Here is a 22095-nt window from a genome sequence, read left to right on the forward strand (position 1 = left end):
AAGGTTCTCGTCCTTTTAGGTTCCAAGCTGCGTGGGCAACACATCCTTCTTATAAACATGTTATTAGTAAGGCTTGGAATCAAGAGTTTGGAGGCGTTACTGAAAGGCTTAAGATGGTTCAACAGGTTTCTTTGGACTTCAACTCAAAGATTTTTGGAAATATTTTTGTGTGAAAAAATATGCTGGAATATCAGATTGATCAGATTTAATGGCGTTTGGAGGTTACCGATGTGTTATCTCTGAGAATTAAAGAAGCTAAACTGAGGGAAGATTACAATAGGCTTTTATTGCAAGAGGAACTTTTTTGGTACCAGAAATCTAGAGAGCAGTGGGTCATGTATGGGGATAGAAACACTAAATTCTTTCATCTTCAGACTTTGGTACGTAGAAACCATAGTAGAGTACATGGATTATATGTTAGAGATAGGTCTTGGTCTACTGATCTAGATATTCTCCAAGAAGAAGCCCTTTCTTTTTACAAGAATCTCTTTGGTACAACAGAAGAGGTTGAGGTTGATTGTTTAGGGGATGTTCCGATGCCCACTCTAAGCACTGAGGCTTGTGCTAGGTTAATTGACCCTGTCTCTTTTGCGGAAGTCAAGTCAGCAGTATTCAGTATGAGCCCTTTTAAAGCTCCTGGTCCAGATGGCTTTCAAGCTTATTTTTTTAAAGAATATTGGGAGATAGTAGGCACTGAGATTTGGAATATTGTCCGGAGCGCTTTTTTGGGAGAGTTCTTAAATCCTAGCATCATGGAAACTCTGATTGTGCTTATTCCTAAAATTGATAACCCTACCTTTATGAAGGATTTCAGGCCTATTAGCTTGTGTAATGTTGTTTATAAAATTATCACCAAAGTATTGATTAACCGACTTCGGCCTTTTCTTCCAGATATTGTTAGTCCTTTACAAGGAGGTTTTATTCCGGGTCGTGGTGCTCCTGATAATATTATTGTGGCCCAAGAAATTCTGCATTTTATGAAGCACACAAAATCCAAGAAAGGTACTCTTGCTTTTAAAATTGATCTTGAAAAAGCTTATGATAGGGTGGATTGGAGGTTTTTGAAGAGTACTCTCATTGCTTTTGGTTTTCCTATCATCACTGTTAATTTGATTATGAATTGTGTCCGTGCATCATCTCTTTCTATTATGTGGAATGGGAATAGATTGGATAGTTTTGCTCCTAGAAGGGGGCTTAGACAGGGCGATCCAATGTCTCCTTACTTATTTGTGCTTTGTATGGAAAGACTTGCTTGCTATATATCTCATAAGGTGGTCGAGGGTGTGTGGAAACCAGTTTCTGTCACTAGGGGTGGCCCAAAATTTTCTCTTTTGATGTTTTCAGATGATCTCTTACTCTTCTATCAAGCTACAAAGAGTCAGGTCCAAATGGTCATGCATTCTCTTAACATTTTTTGCAAGACATCTGGCATGAAAGTGAATCTTGAAAAGTCTAAAGCTTTTTGTTCTAAAAATGTGACTGGTCGTATAAGAGATATTTTTACTAGTGTTTCTTCAATACGTTTTGCTTTGGACTTAGGAAGATATCTTGGAGTTAACCTTAATCATTCCCGTACCAGTAGGGCTTCTTTTCATTCGATGATTGAAAAGGTGAGGGGAAGATTAGCTAATTGGAAAGGAAGGCTTCTAAATAAAGCAGGGAGACTTTGCCTGATCAATTCTGTTGCAGCATCCATTCCTCTCTATCATATGCAGGTATCTTTTTTTCCAAATTGGGTTTGCAATAAATTGTCTTCTATGATGAGACAGTTCCTTTGGAAGGTTCAAGTTGATGGTAGAGGTCTTTCTCTTGTTAATTGGAGGACCGTGATCACTCCAAAAAAATTTGGTGGCCTGGGTGTTAGAGATCCTGCGTGTGTTAATATATCTTTACTTGGTAAATTGGTGTGGCAACTTTTTAATTGTCAGGACAAGCCTTGGATTGCTCTATTGAGGGCGAAGTATCTGAGGAATGAGGGAGTTTTAGATGGCCCTGTCCCTTGCAATGCTTCTCATGTTTGGAAGAGTATCTCAAAGACTTTTGGTGCTCTTAAGGATGCCTTCTCTTGGTGCGTTGGGTCACTTGATCAATCCTTTTGGTTTGACAATTGGAGTATTGAGGGCCCAATTGCTCAAGATGTCCTTTTTGTACATATATCTGACTCTGATTTAACTATTAGAGACGTTTGGAAAGACGGTCAATGGAATCTCCATGATATTTTCTCTATCATTCCAGAAGATGTCAAACAGCGTTTGAATGCTTATAATCCGGATTTGAATGCTGGAGAGAGTTCGAGTTGGTCGTGGGATGTGGCATCTTCTAGACTCTACTCAGCTAGGAGTGGGTACAATTGGCTAGCCAAAAGAAAGTTTGACTGGAATGAGCATGATAATTGGTTGTGGGTATAGCGACTGCATATTCCTGAGAAGTACAAGTTCTTGATTTGGCTCAGTCTTCATAATGCTATTCCTACGGCAGAGTTTCGTTTGGGTCGTGGTTTAGCTTTATCTAGCACCTGTCATCGGTGTCAGAATGGTTCTGAATCCATTCTTCATTGTCTTCGGGAGTGTCCTAGTGCCAAGGAGGTCTGGAACCTTTTAGGCCAATATTCAGATAACTCGAATTTACATGATTGGCTCTACAGAGGTGCAAGGAGTGGAGATGTTTCTCTTTTCTTTTCGACCATCTGGTGGATTTGGAGAAGCAGGAATCATGACTTATTTAATATAGATGATTCATGGAGTGCTAGTAAAGTGGTGAGTTTGATTCGTAGTTCAGTAAGGGAGTTTCACACTATTTTTGCTATGCATCAATCTCTGTCTCCTCCTTCACTTTGTTTGCATTGGGTTCCACCTCCAGTTCATTCTGTTAAATTGAATTGTGATGCTAGTTGGTTTGCTCCTTCTGACTATGCTGGTTTTGGTTGTATCATTCGCAATCCTGATGGAGGTTGGTTGAAAGGTTGCACTGGGAAAGTCGAAGTGTGCAGTGTTCTTTTTGCTGAATTGTATGTAATTTGAAGAGGTTTACTTCTTGCTTGGGAGAGTCGATTTCGTGAGGTTATTTGTGAAACAGACTGTTTAAAAGCTTTTTTCTTGGTAAACCAAAGAATGCTTAGTAAGGATATTCCGGAATGGGATTTGGCAAAGCATATACAGGAGGTTATGAATTAGAATTGGAGAGTCTCTATTCTTTTAATTCAGAGGACTGCAAATAGTGTTGCAGATTGTATGGCTAAAGCAGCTGCTTCTGTCGCGGACATCCACTCGAATTGGAGCCAACCATGGAGTGAGCTTCAACATCTAATAGATTTAGATATGACCCTAGCCAATTAATTTGGTTTTGTCTCTTTTTTTTTTCTATCTTTTCTATTTAGTCACCAAAAAAAACAAAATTATTGTAATTGTTTAATTTAAAAAAGCAATTAATTTAATAACGTAATTTGAGTTTAATTTTGATACACTAATAATGTAAAATGTTTTATATAATTGTGCAATCACAATCATTTTTTTAAATGGTTATTCATAAAGTTAATATAAAAAGTAGTTATTTTTGCTAATATAACATTATGTGATTGAATACATGTATAAAATAATTTTATACTAATAGTGTATCCAAATTAAATTCTAAAATACCCTCAAAGTAAGGGCAAATCACCCATATAAACCATGTATTGGATAAATTTACATGATTCAACCAAAGAAAAAAATGTTACAAGGATCCACCAAGAGTATATTTCTATATAGTTCGAATTAGTCTAATTCGAACTACACATTCACAGTAATTCGAATCACACATACACGCACTCAAACACTAATTCGAATCAACCTGATTCGAATTATACACATGCTAATTCGAATCAAGGTGATTCGAAGTACACACACAAACTCACGTACTAGTTCGAATTGGACTAATTCGAACTAGGACCCGATATATTGACTCATAGTAATTCGAAGCATGCTGACTCGAATTATGGAATATTTGCCAAAAATACTAGAAAAAGAGTCCTACTAGGGAGCCAATGGCTTATTTGTACAATGTGTACAATATGCTATGAGTTACAAAATGAACATCACCCCCCATAATATTCAGAATAACCATCCGATTACTAGGGATAATAAACATCTCAGGTCATAAAACCACTCATCTCAAAGCTCTAATACCATGCCATGATACCACTCATCCTAGAGGCTTACGCTGATGGAAAAAAGATAATACTAATGGTTATATCTCTACTACTCTCTAAACCTCCATTGTACATATTGTACAAATATTCCATTGGCTCCCCATACTTTCCCTTAGAAAAAATATTAGTACTATAACAATTATTAAATTAAACATTGTTATGATGAGTACTATAAAAGATTTGTAATGTACTCATTACTAACCTATCACATAATAAAAATTTTTAAACTTTATAAAATGTAATTTTTTTCATAGACTCGTATTATCGAACTAATTGAATTCGATTTAGCATTGGTTCCATATAGATATAATTGTTGGTGTATTAAAATAATTGCATGGATTAAATTTATGCTATAGAATTCACGTTCAACTAATATTTATAATTTTTTTTATATTTGTTGTAGTATATTTTTTTATATTATATAGTATTTTTTTCTAATATTTTTGACAAATATTCCATAATTCGAATCAACATGCTTCGAATTACTATGAGCCAATATACCGGATACTAGTTTGAATCAGTCCAATTCAAACTAATATGTGAGTTTGTGTGTATAATTCGAATCAGTAATTCAAATTACATATAAACGTGTATCTGGTTAATTCATGTATACATTTTTCTTTTGGCTGAATTGTGAAATTTTGATGTGCCATTGGCTTATATGGATGATTTGCCCTCAAAGTAATATAATTGTTTTAAGTTCTTAGAAAATTACATTTGATTTAAGTCATATAAAATAAGAGTTTGAAACACCTAAAACAAATTTATCATAATTTTATAAAGAGAAAAATAAATAAATATTATTTTGTGAAATGTTATATTAAAATATAAACAAAACTATTTTGAAATAAAACCAAATAAACTATTGGCAATACAAGCCAAAACCAAAATTCATACCTGATTTGAATTCAACACTATTGGTTAAGGAAAAGGATATTTCTCACTCTAACCAATTATATGAAAAGCTTATTACCATTACTATTGCCTCCATGGCTCCCTATGAGAATCTAGTAATTTCTTTTACCTATTATTATACTTATATAAATCAAATATTTATAGGCTAACATAGATATGTTTTATATTTTAGTAGGATGAATGACATAAATTATAATTACATATTCTTCTGGTGAGTTAAATCCTAAATTACACATTCTAAAGCACCAAAAAGGATTACGAATAAAGTTTTCTTTAATTGAAGCATCGAATAAGTAATAACATAAAGAATTAGACGTAAATAGCATTATCCTATTTTGAAAAAAAAAAATATTTACATAAAAAAGAAAAAAGAAAAAAGAAAAAGGAAAAAAATGAGAAACGAGAGCATATCATATCACTTCAGGACACAGGTTTTGGACAGTCATCCAAATTTCTTCCTCTTTTGCACCTCTCACATTCACACCACAGACAGACCACACCATTTCCTCTCTCTCCTCCAACCCACGCTCTTTTTTCTCTTCTTTTTCTTTTCCTTTCCTTTCTTTCCCGGAATCTCGAAAAATTTCCCGAGAAAATTCACCTCCGCCTCATCAGGTGGGATAGATCCCAAAACCGGATGCATAATCCAACAATAACTCATCTCTCGCCGAGATCATCGTAGTCATTAGATTTCTTTTCCTCCTTCTTCTTCTTCCTATACAGTTTCCCCATTTTTGCACAGTACTTCACTCTTGTTCAGCAAAAAAAAAATTAGTTAATCCGCTAAAGGATACTCCGATTTTCCTCACATCCTTTTCGATTTCTAGCTACTTTATCTGAATAAGAAATAAAAAAGGGGTTTTTCTTTGAGTGAGCCCATAATCGCAATAGTAGCTTTCGATTCTACTAAGCTGCCTTGAGATTTCTAGTTCTTGATCTTATTTTTAATTGATCAATTTTTTCTTAATTTGTTTATTTTTTCCGTCTCTTTGTTGTTGATGATGATTTTTGAGGTATTGAGGATTAACAAGGCCTGAATTTTTGAGTTGTTCGATACAGTTTTTGGATCGCTGTGTTAATCTTAATAGAATCTCTTTGGATCTGAGGGTTTTCGGGAAATAAAGGTGGATCGTTGATGAGACTCTCGGAGTAGGGCAAAATTTTTTATTTTTTTTAAATCGGTTAATGTGTGTGGTCAAGTAGTTTTGTAATTAAGGAAGGTTGAACATATTGAGTTTGTGATCTTTGTGATCATGGATCACGTTATCGGTGGAAAATTCAAGCTTGGGAGAAAGATTGGAAGTGGGTCATTTGGAGAGCTCTACTTGGGTATGCTTTTTTATTTTATTTTTTTTTATCATTTATAAAGTCCTTTTTTTTTCTTTTACCCTAATAGAATTAGTTACAATGTTTGCTTCAGATGATTTGGACTTGACACTGCTTTTGGTTTCCTGGTGCTCTTCTTTTGTTTACTTCCAGGTGTTAATGTGCAAAGTGGAGAGGAAGTTGCTGTCAAGCTGGTGGGTGCAATTATTAGCTTCTATTGGATCTTTTTTATGTTAAATGTTTGGTATCCTATTATGTATTTATGTTTTTCTGTCATATTACATCGGTTGATTTTGTTGTTGTGATTGGTATATTGTTAGTTTAGACTCATTCCGCATGTTTATAGGTTTATAGCTATGATTTTATATACTGGTTGGGCTGGTAGGATATCTGCTTAAACTTGGACATGCTTCTAGTACTCTTATATTAGGGAGAAGTTACCCTTTAGAAGTAAGGATATTTAGGATAACTGTGGAGTTGAAAATTTTGGTGATGAAAAATTGAATGATATCGGTGGATTCCAATCCAAATGTGTATTTTTATGTGATCATAGACTGCATGTGTATAGCTTCTCACCGGAGTATAAGGTAGCCTTTTCCCTTGTATAGTCTTAGGTTTGATTGCATGTGTCATTATTTGAAATATCTGTTTCAGACTTTAATATTAATGTACATTTTTTCCATTCTCCCCTCTTCCCTCAATTTTAGGTTAACCTTGTAAACATATTGGGTTGCTCTAAATACATTATGCATGTTTTGGCTTTGTATTTCTTTTTTAACTTTTATCTTTGCTAGTTGATTATTTTCTTTTACATAAGAAAGATATTTGGTTCTGTATTCAATCAGCCTCAGTTATTTATTTATTAGGAAATTTGTTGCTGAGCTGTTTCAAAGTTCTGGTAGTGTCACTAATTTTTCTTCTATCTTCATTGGTTTGTCAGGAATCTGTGAAGACCAAACATCCACAACTTCATTATGAGTCAAAATTATATATGCTTCTTCAAGGCGGAAGTAAGTTTTCAATTTTTCTTTTCCTAATTTTTACTTTTTCAATTTTGATTTGCTGTAGGCAAGGCATGAAGTAAGTTGATAGTCTATGAGCCTGTCTGATTAGTGTGTTCATTCTATTCTGTAGCTGGTATACCCCATTTAAAATGGTTTGGAGTTGAGGGTGACTACAATGTCATGGTGATTGACCTTCTTGGACCAAGTCTGGAAGACTTATTTAACTATTGCAACAGGAAATTTTCGCTGAAAACAGTTCTGATGCTTGCAGATCAACTCGTAAGTATGACCATAATTTGAAGGGAATTAGACTTTTAATGGATAGCTACTATATTTTAACACTTTCCCCTTCAATTTGGTTTACTAGCTAAACAGAGTTGAGTACATGCACTCCCGGGGTTTTCTGCACCGTGATATAAAACCCGACAACTTTTTAATGGGTTTGGGCCGCAAGGCAAATCAGGTAACTGGGTTATCCTGCTATTTGAACTTTAACCTTACCTGGTTGAGTGTTTATGCATGCTGTACATCTCACTTGTAGTTTGAACTATTATCATTAATAATTTACAAAGACTACCAGAATCTTGCTTTATCTCACAACATTTCTGAAGACATTGCCAATGCACGAATAATCCTTGAAATAATCTGTCAATTCTCACCCCAATCAGGTCCCCTGTGAGACACTTAATGGAAAAAAAGTATGCTCGCAAGAGAAGCCAAAAACCGTCACTTCTCTTTGCACATGCAACACTGGTCACCTATTTGGCATCTGAAGTATTGAATACTGCATGAGTCCATCTTTTGTACGGATTGTTTCTTAAATGTCATTGTCAGATGTAGAAGATATGCATGCTAAGCTGGTTTTACTTTATGTTGCACTTAGTCAGACACTGATGTTTAATGTCAATAACTGATACAAAGGCATTTCTGAATTTTTTTCTTTAATGCAATACAGGTTTACATAATTGATTATGGTCTTGCAAAAAAGTATCGTGATCTTCAAACCCATAAGCATATACCATACAGGTACTGAAATTGAGATTTTGTTTTGCCACATGCTGCAGTATGTTAACTTCGTTTCTTGTGCTTGAGTATATCGCCCATACCACCTTTTCTTTTCCAGGGAAAACAAAAACCTTACTGGAACTGCACGCTATGCAAGTGTTAATACTCATCTTGGAGTTGGTGAGTGAAATTATGTTTGGCTATTAATTAGTAAGGTTTCTACGAATTGTATGATTCAAAATGTATGTTAAGTAATTAATTTTAAACGTATATTTCTCTGATAATTCGTGCAGAACAAAGCAGAAGAGATGATCTAGAATCTCTTGGTTATGTGCTCATGTACTTCTTGAGAGGAAGGTTGATAGCAACCCTGGGATTCTTACTTCCATTACTGACTTTCTCATTGTATCTAATTAGTTTAGCAATTATTTTCCAGTCTCCCTTGGCAAGGCTTGAAAGCTGGGACTAAAAAGCAGAAGTATGACAAGATAAGTGAAAAGAAGATGCTTACTCCAATAGAGGTACTATTATTGCAAGCGACTTTTCTGAAAACCTCTGAATATTATGATTACTTGTTTTCTGTTAATTTTATTTGTTCACCCAACAATGGTGTGTCATATCATATTTTCTTTTCTTCAATAAGTTCAACAATCGAGTAATAAGTTAATTATTCTTTCAATTTTAGCTGTTGCAAATAACTTATTTTATGGGTTTATGAGACAGGTCTTGTGCAAATCACACCCACTGGAATTCACATCCTACTTTCACTACTGCCGGTCATTGCGTTTTGAAGATAAGCCTGATTATTCATATCTCAAGAGACTCTTCCGTGACCTATTCATACGAGAAGGTTGGCTAGTATACATGAGTTTCACTGCTTCTCAGTGAAAAATTCCTTTGAGTCTTTGAAAGTAAATTTGAAATGTTGCTTTTTTACAGGTTATCAATTTGACTATGTATTTGACTGGACTATATTGAAGTATCCACAAATTGGATCCAGTTCTAGAGCTCGAGTGAGTACTTCTTTCGGTAGTTATGATTTTCGTCTATGATGTAACAAGAAATGTTCCATTGCATTTTCAGTTGAAGTTAAGAATCCTCTTAATTACCATTAATTATATTAGCTGAAATTTTCTACAGCTAACCGGGAAGCCAGTCGGAAACCCAGGACTATCAGGAGATAGGTTAGTTCGACCTTCAGGTATCCTTCTTTTACAGCAAGATTATTGTTACCATGAATAAATGTGTTCAAATTGTTATATGTTTACAGTTTAATTATACTATATGTAGATGGAAAATCTTTCATTGGATAGTGATTATTGTATTTATAACTTAGGTGGGCCAGAGATTCGGGAAAGATTATCAGGTGCTGTTGAGGCATTTGCAAGAAGGAATGGCTCTGGACTAAATCTGCATAGGTCTTCAGATGATGTGCCATCTTCCAAAGATGTGGTTAGTACTTGTTTCAGTATCTTTTCTTTTGGATTTGTTGCTATAATCAAATTTGGTACTTATGAATCATGAGTCAACTACTCAAACTTGTATTTATCTTTTGTTCTTTCTTTGCAGCAAGCTGATTCGGAGAGAACTCGTAGCTCTTCTCGCAATGGCAGTGCCTCAAAAAGGCCTGTTGTTTTGAGCAGTCGGCCGAGTTCTTCTGGTGAGCCTAGCGAGAACCGTTCAAGTAGGCTGCTTGCAAGCAGCAGCCGTCTATCTACAACTCACAGGATTCAACCAGGTCTGGAGTCCAAAACATCATTCACCCGTGCATCCGGGACAAGGGGAGGCCGTGATGACACACTCAGGAGCTTTGAACTCCTGTCAATTGGTACGGGAAAAAGGAAATGAAGAACTGTGTGGTCAGAAGACTACTTGCGCCAAAGGGCATCAGTTCCATTCATGAAACTTCTGAGATATCGCACAATTGTTGATTACTATGTATATTTCCATCTTTATATTGGGTCCATTCAAAGGCTATAGAGCTAATTGAAATTACCTCATGAAGCTTTGGCAGACTTCTTCTATACCTCTTCAAATGTTCTTCCATGATTTATTTCCACATGGACCCATAAGAAGAGATACTATGTTACTCTAGGAATTTGTTTATATGCAAGAACTATATGGCTACTTGATAAATACATTCTCTATATTTGTGTTGAGGAAAAAAGAAAAACGACATGCAAAAAATGCTATGCAAATTTTGCATAATTCCATGCCTGTGGTTGGAAGCCGAATGATTATGTTTCGAAATGTTCTTGAAGCATGACATCATTGAAATCAATCTTTGAATTAATACTATAAATGTTGGCATTTAGGTTTAGTTGTTACACATGGTATCCCTGTGGCACTTTATGACTTGAGTTTTTTTTTATGTTGTAGATTTGTTTGAAATTTTTTAAAGTTTAATTTGGTTAATGTTGTAAGAAAAATGGAATATATACACGTCACGTTGATAAATTGACAAATAAATTTGGTTGATTGATAAACTTTGATAATATTTATTTATAAAAATTTTCTATTTATACTAGTATTAAGTAAATTATGGTTAATTTTTTTAAAAAATAATTGCTTATTTTCTAACCTCCTAATCAAATTAAACGAATATTAATTATATTGGTTTTGGATTTGCAGAAGCAAGACAAAAATACTGAAAACCAAAATAAACTTATCCAATTAAATTTAAACAGTATTGGTTTATATTTAAACCCAATATATGAAAACAAATTCCTTTTACGTCCTATAATTGCCGCTGTTTTACATCTTTTTCCCCCTTAAAAAAAATTCAAAACGATTCCCTTGAAAAATCCAATTCAATATTCAATTATCAATTTCTCAGTCTTCGCAATCGAAACACACTTTTTCTAACACTCGCAGTTTCAGTTGGTAACAGTGCGTCTACGGCACACAGTAAAGCACACTCTTAAATACAAAACTCAAAAAACTCTTCGATTCAATCACTGCGATTTCCACCACCACCATTAATCTCTCTATTTCTTTTCTCAAACCTCAAACCCAAACCCCCCAAACTTAAAAAAAAAAAAAAGAAAAAGAAACAGATAGGCTATTCCTTTTTCACAATTTCCTCTTTCCTCTATTTCGTTGTCCTCATCTTCACGCTCGAATTTTCTCGCCCCTTCCGAAAAATTTTCCTCTCTGATTCTCAGCAACCCTCCTTTCTCTCTTTCCCTTTCTGAATTTCCTATTTTGTGCTGTTATTGGTTTCTTCGAGTGTTCAGACCAAGCGACGCTGAATAAAGTTTCCTTTTCGGTGTTCCTCTAATCTCGTAGCTCATGGCTGCTAGCCATGGTTGTTTTCGATGGGAAGTTGCAAACTTAGCAACTTGGTTTTGCTAACCCTGCTGTTAGAACAAGAGCTCGGGGGAGGAATTAGAGTGATTGCTGAAGAAAGTGGGGTTTAGGGTTTTTAGGTGTGTGATTGAAATTAGGGTTGTTGTGGTGTGCATGAGAAGTGGAATTGGGTTCGGGTTTATGATATGGATGTGAAGGAAACTGGGGAGTTGGTGTCTTTGGACCCAGAGATGTTGCAGCTTCAGGAGGTTTCTTCTTTTGCACTGAAATCGAATCCTGGTGTTGCTGAGGAGCTATTCTCACAGTGGCTTTCGCTTCCTGATACTTGCCGCCTGGTACATGCTACATAGTTGATTTCAAATATTGAACAAATGATTTTTCTATGAATGAATGAATGATTTTGGAAATTCACTTGACTGATGATAATGGAAGTGGAGCAAAGAGAGCTAAGTAAAATTTCATACTTTGACAAGTTAAAATTGTTTTTATATTGCTTCATGAGGGTTTTAGGTAGCAAAAGTTGAGCTTAATGTGGCCTGAAATCTTTAGTTTTGGAAGGGGAAGAAACAGAGAATTATGAAGTAAGAAATAAAACTTCTACAAAAGCATTCTATCCTATAATAAGTAAGAAAAATCTGAAGATGAAAGAGAAAGAAAATTCCTTTATGTGATAGTTACATTTGAACCTCAATCTGTACAAGATTTTCATCAATTCTACCTGATCATTTGAGTCCGGCTATGTGATTCTAACACCATTCATATTCATCTATCGTTCTGTATGTTCTCTTTGTGAATAACTTGCTACTCTTCATTTGAGCTTTCATGTGAAACTCTCAGTTTATGGGCACTTACCACAGTTGCCTGATATCAGTTGTTCTGTTGAAATTGAGTTGTTCACTTGTACTGCCTAGTTCCACTGTTCTATTTGTCGTAGTTTCATAATAAATGATATTGTACATATCCGCGGTTTATGCTGTCTGATCCAACAATAGAGAAACTGGTCTCCATTTCACTGTTTTGAAAAATAGAGCTCTGGCTATTGTTCTGAGCTAGAGGGGTTGAAAGTGATGAACTTCTCTAAAGCTCCATGCCTGGATGTTATGTAATAATTGAGGTGGTGTCCTTTATGAATATTTAATAATATAATATTAGAGTATCTCAAATAGAAACTACTTAAACATCCATGAAGAGCACTTATAGGAGCCCTTATAAGGAAAGTGGATTGGATGGATGATAGTCAAATATGTCAGGGTAAAGGGCGACCTAGAAAACAAATAGAGTCAAGTAGGTCGGGGTTAAGGGCGACCTAGAAAACAAACAGAGATTAAACTATCAAAAAGAGAGTTAGGATTTAATAGTATATATGTAAACTCGGCTTAGGTTAAAAACACTAAGGTGTTATTTAGTCCATATAAACGACCCGACATAGTGGGACAAAGTTTAGTTGTTGATAGTTGATACAAGTAATTTCAAATTGACTCTTATCTTGTCTCTCTTATGGCTTGGCTGCGTTTTCGTTATGTTTACCCTGCTTCCTTAGTCAGATATTATACTTTCAGTTTCTTATGCAATATGCATGTGGTGGACATGGTTTGATACTTCCGTGGCTGAATTTTGAGCTGTGATTTTATATAATGAAGGCTATATGAGAAGTTGAACCACTTGGTAGAAAAAAATGGGCATTCTATTCTAGATGCATTAATTACCTTTTTGCTATGAGTTTCTGTTGGCCTCCATGCTTTTTGTTTTCTTTTCTTGTTAATAAAATTTATTCTTTTGTTATGTTTTAAATGGAACAAGCTGTCTCTTGAATTTTATAAATTTTGAAGCAAGGCTGTGGATTTTCAAACATGTAGTTTCTCTGTACTATTTCTTCTCTTGTTAAAAATATCTTTTCTTTAGTTAAAAAATCTAGATGCATAATAGTTGTCTTCGACCTTATTCTTCATAACAGAACAAGCTCTCTGTTGAATTGTATAAATTTAAGCTAGGTTGTGGAGTTCCTAATGTATGGAGTACTTCTGTACTAGGACTATAGAGGATTACTTCTTTTTGCTTTAGTTTAGCTTTTTTCTGTGCCATGTTAACTTTTGTAAGATAGTCATGTTTATTTTATTCTATTCCTTTTTAATCAATGAATTGTGAACACAGGTCAAGTCATTGATAGATGATGCAAAGGCAGGAGCTTTGTCATGTGCACTTGAGAGCTCACCAACCACAAATGCTCTGGCAGGCAATTCAGTACCTTCGTTGTTTCCAGCTGGTACAACACCGCCGCTTTCACCACGAAGTTCAGCTGGTTCCCCACGTACTATGAAACAGAGAAATAGTCCTTCTTCATTAAGTTCTCCACTCAAAGTAGTCAGCGAGCCAGTACGGGAGATCATTCCGCAGGTATTTCTTATTATCTAAACTAATTCTTTATTTCTTTTTCTCTAAACTTTCCATCTTTGGAGTTATGTATATCCCTTATTATACAATTATTAACATTGTTTTGATTGTGCTTGCAGTTCTACTTCAAAAATGGTCGTCCTCCTCCGGATGACATGAAAGAGCATTTCCTATTTCAAATTGACAATCGATTTGTTGGTCATGTGGATGGTCTGCAGTTACATGGTAAGATATGCTATTTGTGCACAAATTAGTTCTTTATGCTGAATTGAGAGATTCTTCTATTTACGTGGAAAATAAAAAGGACATGAAAAAAATAGGTCTTCAACCTTTGTTATTAATCTGTCTTCAATTTGCAGAATTTAAGTCTATTACGAAAGAGATTTGCAAACTTCCGTCATTCTTCTCTGCTGCTCTCTTCAGAAAGATTGATGTCAATTATGCTGGAGCAGTAACAAGGTACCAAATTTCTTGTTGGATACTTGGATCATTCCATTTATGATCTATGGGATTACGCTATCAGATGAAGCATTCTGAATTTTTCCCCTGAAATGTGTACACATTTATACATTTATTTCTTAATGGATGACAAGAAAAATAGAGCTATTACTCATTCGCAGACAGTTTTAGCTGTTGATGAAAGTTTACATTCTATAGCAATAGCCCATTTTTGCTATCCTTTGGTGTTCTTGCCTGATGAATTTGTACTGCTTTTTTAACATGTATTCAAGAGAACAATTTATTGACTATTGGGTTCGAGGCAATATGTTGGCTATGGATTTAGCTACACAAATATATACCATACTGAAGCAACCTTACCGGACATACCTAGTGCAGGTTTTCTTGCTTTTATCATACCCTTGCTCCTATGTTTTTTGGTTGCTTGTTATTGTTGACACGAGTTAAATGTTATGCATTAGCGTAGTCTTGATATTTACTTTTTTGTAGGATGATTTCAAACCTGTCTTGAGGGAGTTATTGTCCACTCATCCTGGGTTGGAGTTTTTGCAAAGCACACCCGAATTTCAGGAAAGATATGGTACAATAATGTTATTTTAGATATTTCTTATTTTATATTACCTAAATAGTTCTCGGGCTGTTTCTCACTACGACATGTGTTGTGCTTAAACAGCTGAGACTGTGATACATAGAATATTTTACTACATGAATAGATCGGGCAATGGCCGACTTACACTAAGGGAGTTGAAACGTGGGAACCTCATTGATGCCATGCTGCATGTTGATGAGGAAGAGGATATAAACAAAGTTCTGAGGTAAAAGCCATTATAGCTGAAATGATAATATCTGAAATTTTTCATTTAGAATTATATCCTTGTATTCCTTGAAAATTCTGTCTATTGTTTGGTAGCATTGATTCCTATTTAATGTTCCCTTTCCAAGCGGTGGTGATGTAACTCTGCCATTCTTGTATTGTTTTTATATGCCCTTGTACTGTGGAAATAAAAGAAAATCTCCATTTCATTTTTGAACGATATTTTGTTCGAGAGAAAGTATCAATTAAAACGTGGAGTATGATAATTCCTCTAAAATGATAATTCCTCTAAAACAGAAAAAGATAAAGTCAAGCGAATTGATATAACTATAAGTGTAGTCTAGCTGCCTGATTTCTGCATATCCAATAGAGCAACTTCCTGGAAGCAGCTCTGAGTCTTCTCAAAAATTAAATGACCGAAGTTTGGAACTGAGGCTACAGGTTGAACAAATAATACAAGAAGTCATCATCATCCCAATTTAGCTTTTAATCTTCCAGAATGTACTGCCTAAGTTGTGGCCATTAACTTTGGGTTTCAACATTTATTTGCAAACTCATTAACAAGCAAAGCAGCCAAGTGACTGAGAAAACAGCTCTATCCCATAGACCATACCAATTCTGGGTGCTAAGAAACACCCTTAAAAATCCAAATAACTTACTTTTGATCCATAGCTGTTGTGCTGGTATATGTAACTTTGAGGCATTTGAACCTGAATTACAGTGTGAATTAATTTCATTTGATTTTAGTTATTTTTATGTGGAGTTAAATACAACACCAACAGAGCCATATCCCACTAGATGAGATCGGCTATATGGATCAAACAATGTTGTTTTGCTCTGTCATGGAATTAAATGTTACGTTGTTTATTTATATGCTTCATTCTGTATGAAATTTCAGGTACTTCTCATATGAGCATTTTTATGTCATTTACTGCAAATTTTGGGAGCTCGACACAGATCATGACTTTTTCATTGATAGAGAGAACCTTATTAAATATGGGAACCATTCTCTTACATATCGGATTGTTGATAGAATATTTTCTCAGGTTTGTTTGGTATTTTACATTAGTGTCAAGGTGCCAAGTTCAGTTTTACTGTTTACAGTACTTTAGAACAAGAAATTTGTTTTCTTTTGAAATTCTTTTAAGTCGTGTGAAGTTAGAAGTTCAATGTTTATTTTGGATGGGTTGGTTTGATATTATTCTCAATTTAAAGGTATTATAAACATGCATGTTTTATTTGCTCAATGATTGAATCGTAATCCTTTTTCTTTTATGGGTCCAAACATGAAAATGCATCTTAACTTTTTCTTTTCTCGCACTTAAACAGGTTCCACGGAAATTTACCAGCAAAGTTGAAGGGAAGATGAACTATGAAGACTTTGTCTATTTCATACTTGCAGAGGAAGATAAGTCGTCTGAACCTAGTCTAGAATACTGGTATAATTCTTATCCTTATCAAATTCTCGGTATCTTTTTGGTCATAGTAAAACATATTCTTTCTTGTATTTTATATATGATAACTAGTAGTCTTGGATGATTAATGAAAGCAATTTATTTTCTTTTACCATTTAGTTTGTCTTTAAAGTTATCTAAGGGTAATTTATGGAAGAACTTGATGCTGGTCTCCTTGGGTCTGAAGTTGCCCATTTGCTGTTGCGTGTGAACATTTTTGATACTGTCATAAGCTCAACGTTCTATAGATACCCATTTGCTGTTGTGTGTGAACATTTTTGGTAGAGTCATAAGCTCAACATACTGTTTTTCCAAAATATAGGTACTATTGGTTCTTTGTTAAATTGCATCACGACTGAGAATGCTCTTTCTAATTGCAGTTGTTCAATGTCAATGTTACTAACTTACAGTTCTTGAAATGTACCGACATGTGCAATTTTGTAGCATTGTTTACCACTCAAAATTGAACTTGAATATTGACTGGCTTAGTTGCATTATGATAATCTCATTATCAAAATTTCACTTGGTGGGATTGTTTTATTTTTCTTTCCTCCTCACCATTAAATAAAAAATTTTAATGTGTTTATGCTTGTTTTATCTTTTTATCCTTGTAGGTTCAGATGCATTGATTTGGATGGGAATGGAGTGCTGACACCAAATGAAATGCTGTTCTTTTATGAGGAGCAGTTGCATCGGATGGAGTGCATGGCCCAAGAGCCAGTGCTTTTTGAAGATATATTATGTCAGATTGTTGATATGATTGGACCAGAGGTCTGTCCTTTTCTCTCTCTTAAATTATAGTTGTTTCTGTTTCTAAGGGCAAGTGGTAATCTTCCTATGTTTTTAGCAGAACGAGGGATTTATTACATTGCGAGATGTTAAAGGCAGCAAACTTTCTGGCAACGTTTTCAATATTCTTTTCAATCTGAACAAATTCATTGCTTTTGAGACCCGTGATCCGTTTCTTATACGTCAGGTAGACACAAGTTTTAGATCCTATTTTGCTCTCAATGAACAGTTTCCGTAAAGTTTTAGGAATATTATAATTCCAAGTATGTTCTAACTTCAGGAGCGTGAGGATCCAAGTATGACAGAGTGGGATCGTTTTGCGCATAGAGAATATATTAGGCTTTCTATGGAAGAAGATGGCGAAGATATGTCGAATGCCAGTGGAGATGTGTGGGAAGAATCTCTAGAGGCTCCATTCTGAGATTAATTAGGTATGTTGAATATTGCTATGCATTAATTCAGTTAACTTAGCGATGATATTGTCTTAGGTAGATTTGTTATGTGATTTGGACAATAATGAACACAAGATTTTTGGATTGCTTAGATACACTTGATTTTTCCTCATTTCTCCATGTCTTGTTCTATGTTTTGTTATACAAAATTTCTGCTTACATTTTAGTAACTTGAATCTTTTATACTCTGGTATTCATGGCTTGGGAGCATAAAAATTGGGTGTAAATTTTGATTGAGTTTATCAATGATAATTTTCACGCTACTTTTTAAAAACTTCCCAGGCAGTTTAAGGATATGGTTAGGGTAAACCTGGGGTATAAATTTTCGTGGTTGAGTTGTATGTATATTTTTGCACATGAAATTTATCCTTATAAATTTTTATCCTCCAATCACAGTTAGGGGGTAAAAATGAGATGAAAATTTTCATATGACGAGTTTATGAAACATATCATAAATCTTATTTACTACTACTGGAGAATTAGTGGAGTTTACGAGGCTATATTTTAGGGTGTTGGAAATTAGGAATATACTTGACAATCTTTTGCAATTGGTTTTAGAACTAATTGGGATAGCTTGACTTACAGGTGAATCAAGGGCAAGGTATATGGATTGTTGTACTTCTAAGTATTTGGTAACTCTTAACACCCTCACAGTATGCAAGCAACAAAGATTTGAAGAGGCCTTATTAGTGGTACATGTCCCTCAATTAGAGGTTACCTCAAGTCTGTTTTGTAAGAAACTTAGAGTAGCATGTGCACATTTATTCTTGTTCATATACATATTTCTTAGAATTATCCGTATCATTAAATTTCTGTAAAGAAACAAAAATATGGAGTCCCTCGGTCTCTATTTTTTTTAAATCCCTTCGTCTTAGGATTTTTCATTGTTTTAATGTCTATTTTGTTCTTCAATTTTGTTACTTACATTGCTTCAAACTTACGACTCTCTTATTTTGTCTTCTTTTTTCTGATTTACATAGTGAGGAGAAAAATGTCATAGCGTCCGTTACTTAAAGACTTATGTTTCTCATTTTCCCTCTTTTTTTTTATTATTTTAAATATATCTATTCAAAAATAGCCACTCTATTTTAAGGATTATTAATTACAATATAATATTCTCTGGTGAGAATCTATCACTGCAATTAATAATAGTAACATAGAACAGTAGAACACCAAAAGTATACTCAAATTTTAACACAAAAGGTTAAATTGCTTCTGCCTATAGCTTCCAAACTGTAGATGCACTGCAAACGCTTGCTGTCTTTAACAGTGTAAATTATGCCAAGTCATTTGTTTAAGTTTTAACAGCAATGATAAAAATGATTACTGCCTAGTGCCTATAAGAGCATGTGGATGTGGTATAGAAAAATTCACATGTTCCATTTGCTTTAATGAAACAGTACTGGTATAGCAAGTATGGTTTGGTTGGATGTAACAGGTTTGTCGTGTGGTCTGAAATGAAATACCAGATACATCCTTGGAATTTGTCCAAAAAGATAGAAAGGGCAGTTGCCAAGACAGCCACGTTGAGCTTGCATGAATGCATGGAGAAGTCACTAAAGTCGAGTTTCGCAAAGTAGGCTGAGTTTCGCAAAGTAGGCCACATACGGCTTAAAACAGTTGGACTAAATACTAATCATAAATCGGCCTTGCAAAATAATAAAGTTCCATTGGGTGTGGCTGAATTTATTTTGGTCACAATGAATGAATCCTCACTTAGTCACTTTATGTATTGAATTTGGCATTTCTAATGGAATTAATAATTTATATTATAAACAAATAACAATAGTAAATAAAGTAGATATTAATTCAAAAATAATAGTGAAAATTATATAAAGCCAAACAAAAATAATAAAGTTTCATAAAAAATATGTATTAATAAAATGATTAAAAAAATTATTTGAGCAATGAGTACTTAAAATTTCATTACAAAAATACAATAATATGCATTAAAGAACTCTAAGCAAAAACATCTATAGTGTAAACAAGAAAAATAAATAAAAAATTGATAAAAAAAAATCAAAACTCAAAATAATACTAAAAATGATAGTAAAAAAATATTTTCTTTGTAAAGCACAGCCATAGAAAAAATACAAGAATTATGATTATTGTTTCTGGCATCTTTTATTATAAATAAAATTGAATGATAAATTAGCAGAATAAAATAAATTTCTTCAATTAGTTTCCAATCTAACAATTAAACGGAAACGCAAAAATTATAATTTGTTGCTTTTGAATTAAAATGCTTTTAAAGAAAAAAAATTTTCAATTTGGTTATGAAAACATTTACCATTCAACACTCAAATTTAGTCTCATTTAATATGATGCTAATTAAATATTTCACTTGTATTTTCATATGCAACAAAACTATTACTACCAAGATCATTAATTTTTTAAACTCACATTAATTTTTTTAAGTTCACTGCCATTTTTGCTTTCATTCTCATTGGAGCTAACATTCAGTTTTCTTCAACATTCAACATACAATAACATAGCAATTCCAATAAAGCTTAATTATTATGCATGCCACTACAATTACCACTACGCAAACCATTCGTGTTTAGCCATCATTAATAAAAGGGCTTAACAATAACTTAAAAAAATTACTTTTTAATCATAACCTACAACCATTGTGTTAGCCTTTTATTTTGTCATCGTATATTACTCTATTTTTTCTTGGTCCACATTTTTTACCTTTACATTAGCTTTAGCCCACACAACCCAACAAAAATATGGGCCCACTATTTCCATCGGCTGCATGTCGCAGTCGCTAAATTTCCTCTCAAGCTTGGCTAAGGAAAAGGACAAAAACCAATGCAATTGTCCATAACATCATTTTTGTAAGCATAAAACGGGTTAAGAAAATAACCCGTGCTAGGATCTGTCTGCACTCTCTCTCAATAGTCTACAACATTACTTAATCACACATATGCACCATTTGAATATTATATTATAAATCTCAACGACTCTGCACACTCACATAGCAATAAGGCAATAAACGTACTTTTGGTTGGTGTCTCTAAATACTAAAGACATGGACACGGTAGCACATATTCACTTTTTGTTTGTTGAGATATAAATTTTTTGTGAATATGATGGTACACAAATATATACAAAATACATATTTTTAGTGTCTCTCCTTTGAGTTAAGACATTGAGACACAACTTATAAAACACAAAATTTTACATTTTTATCCCTTTTATTTTTTAAAATTCTAACTATGTCCCTAATTAATCTAACCCTAATCCCCCTTTTTCTCTCTTATTATCTTTTCTATTCTGTGTTTCTAATTCTAAAATCCTTCTAACCTTCACGTTCCTTCCTCCATCCTCCTTCTTCTATGGCCATGTCCCTCCTCCACACCACCGCCATAGCCATTGCTTCTCCTCTCTTTCTCATCTCCTTCTCTCTTTCTCTTATCGTATCGCCACACCTATCACTCTGCTTCTCCCTCCATTGTTGTGTCCCTCCACATCACTGCCATGGGCCGCCACCACTGACGCCCCTTCTTCTTCTTCTTCTTCTTCCTCCTCTTCTCTCTTTCTCTCTTCACATAGTCGCGCCCATCACCACCATTGGTCATCATCTTCGGTCAAATTTATTCGTCTACACTCATTAGATGTTGCTCAGATCTGTTCATCTCCACTTTTACTTAAATTAATTTCATTAAGAAAGGCGAAAAAAATCAACAAGATAGTGGTCGACCATTTTTGAGATTTGTCTGACTCACCTTCGTTCTCTTTTTATTTATTTAAACCTGTTTCAGATTTTTGTAATGAAAAAATTGAATTGTTGAGCTGATGAATAAATGAAAGCTGAAGATAGTATTTTGCAATAAAGTTAAAAAATTGCAGGTGACGGTGGCGTGGTAGAAAGCTATGGTGGCGGCAGTGTTGATGGTAGATGATGGTAGAGAACTAATAAAGATAAAATGGACATTTGAATTAAATTGTTATGTCTTGTATACTGTTGCCAAACACGTTAAAAAAT

At 34.2% G+C, this 22095-nt stretch overlaps 2 protein-coding genes across 3 annotated transcripts; both read left to right on the forward strand.

Moving 5' to 3' along the window:
• The first annotated feature begins 5502 nt into the window (after positions 1–5502).
• Positions 5503–10572, forward strand: LOC112775044 (casein kinase 1-like protein 10). Its single transcript, XM_025818517.2, has 14 exons — positions 5503–6430; positions 6581–6621; positions 7368–7437; positions 7562–7710; positions 7799–7894; positions 8387–8457; positions 8555–8616; positions 8730–8793; positions 8873–8957; positions 9160–9286; positions 9376–9449; positions 9577–9637; positions 9773–9888; positions 10006–10572. The coding sequence occupies exons 1-14, from the start codon at positions 6355–6357 to the stop codon at positions 10282–10284; spliced, it is 1371 nt and encodes a 456-aa protein (XP_025674302.1). The 5' UTR covers positions 5503–6354; the 3' UTR covers positions 10285–10572.
• A 648-nt stretch (positions 10573–11220) lies between these two features.
• LOC112775434 (serine/threonine protein phosphatase 2A regulatory subunit B''beta) lies at positions 11221–19040 on the forward strand. Of its 2 annotated transcripts, none has more exons than XM_025819039.3 (13): positions 11221–12080; positions 13897–14139; positions 14256–14361; positions 14496–14595; positions 14868–14973; positions 15085–15175; positions 15269–15410; positions 16308–16455; positions 16739–16848; positions 17478–17634; positions 17711–17839; positions 17933–18083; positions 18690–19040. In XM_025819039.3, the coding sequence occupies exons 1-12, from the start codon at positions 11931–11933 to the stop codon at positions 18071–18073; spliced, it is 1623 nt and encodes a 540-aa protein (XP_025674824.1). In that variant the 5' UTR covers positions 11221–11930; the 3' UTR covers positions 18074–18083; positions 18690–19040. The 2 variants fall into 2 exon arrangements, with proteins under 2 accessions (XP_025674824.1, XP_025674825.1); XM_025819040.3 differs by having other exon boundaries at positions 17714–17839.
• Positions 19041–22095: the final 3055 nt, after the last annotated feature.

Source organism: Arachis hypogaea, chromosome 19, assembly GCF_003086295.3.
Source record: "Arachis hypogaea cultivar Tifrunner chromosome 19, arahy.Tifrunner.gnm2.J5K5, whole genome shotgun sequence".
Lineage (NCBI taxonomy): Eukaryota > Viridiplantae > Streptophyta > Magnoliopsida > Fabales > Fabaceae > Arachis > Arachis hypogaea.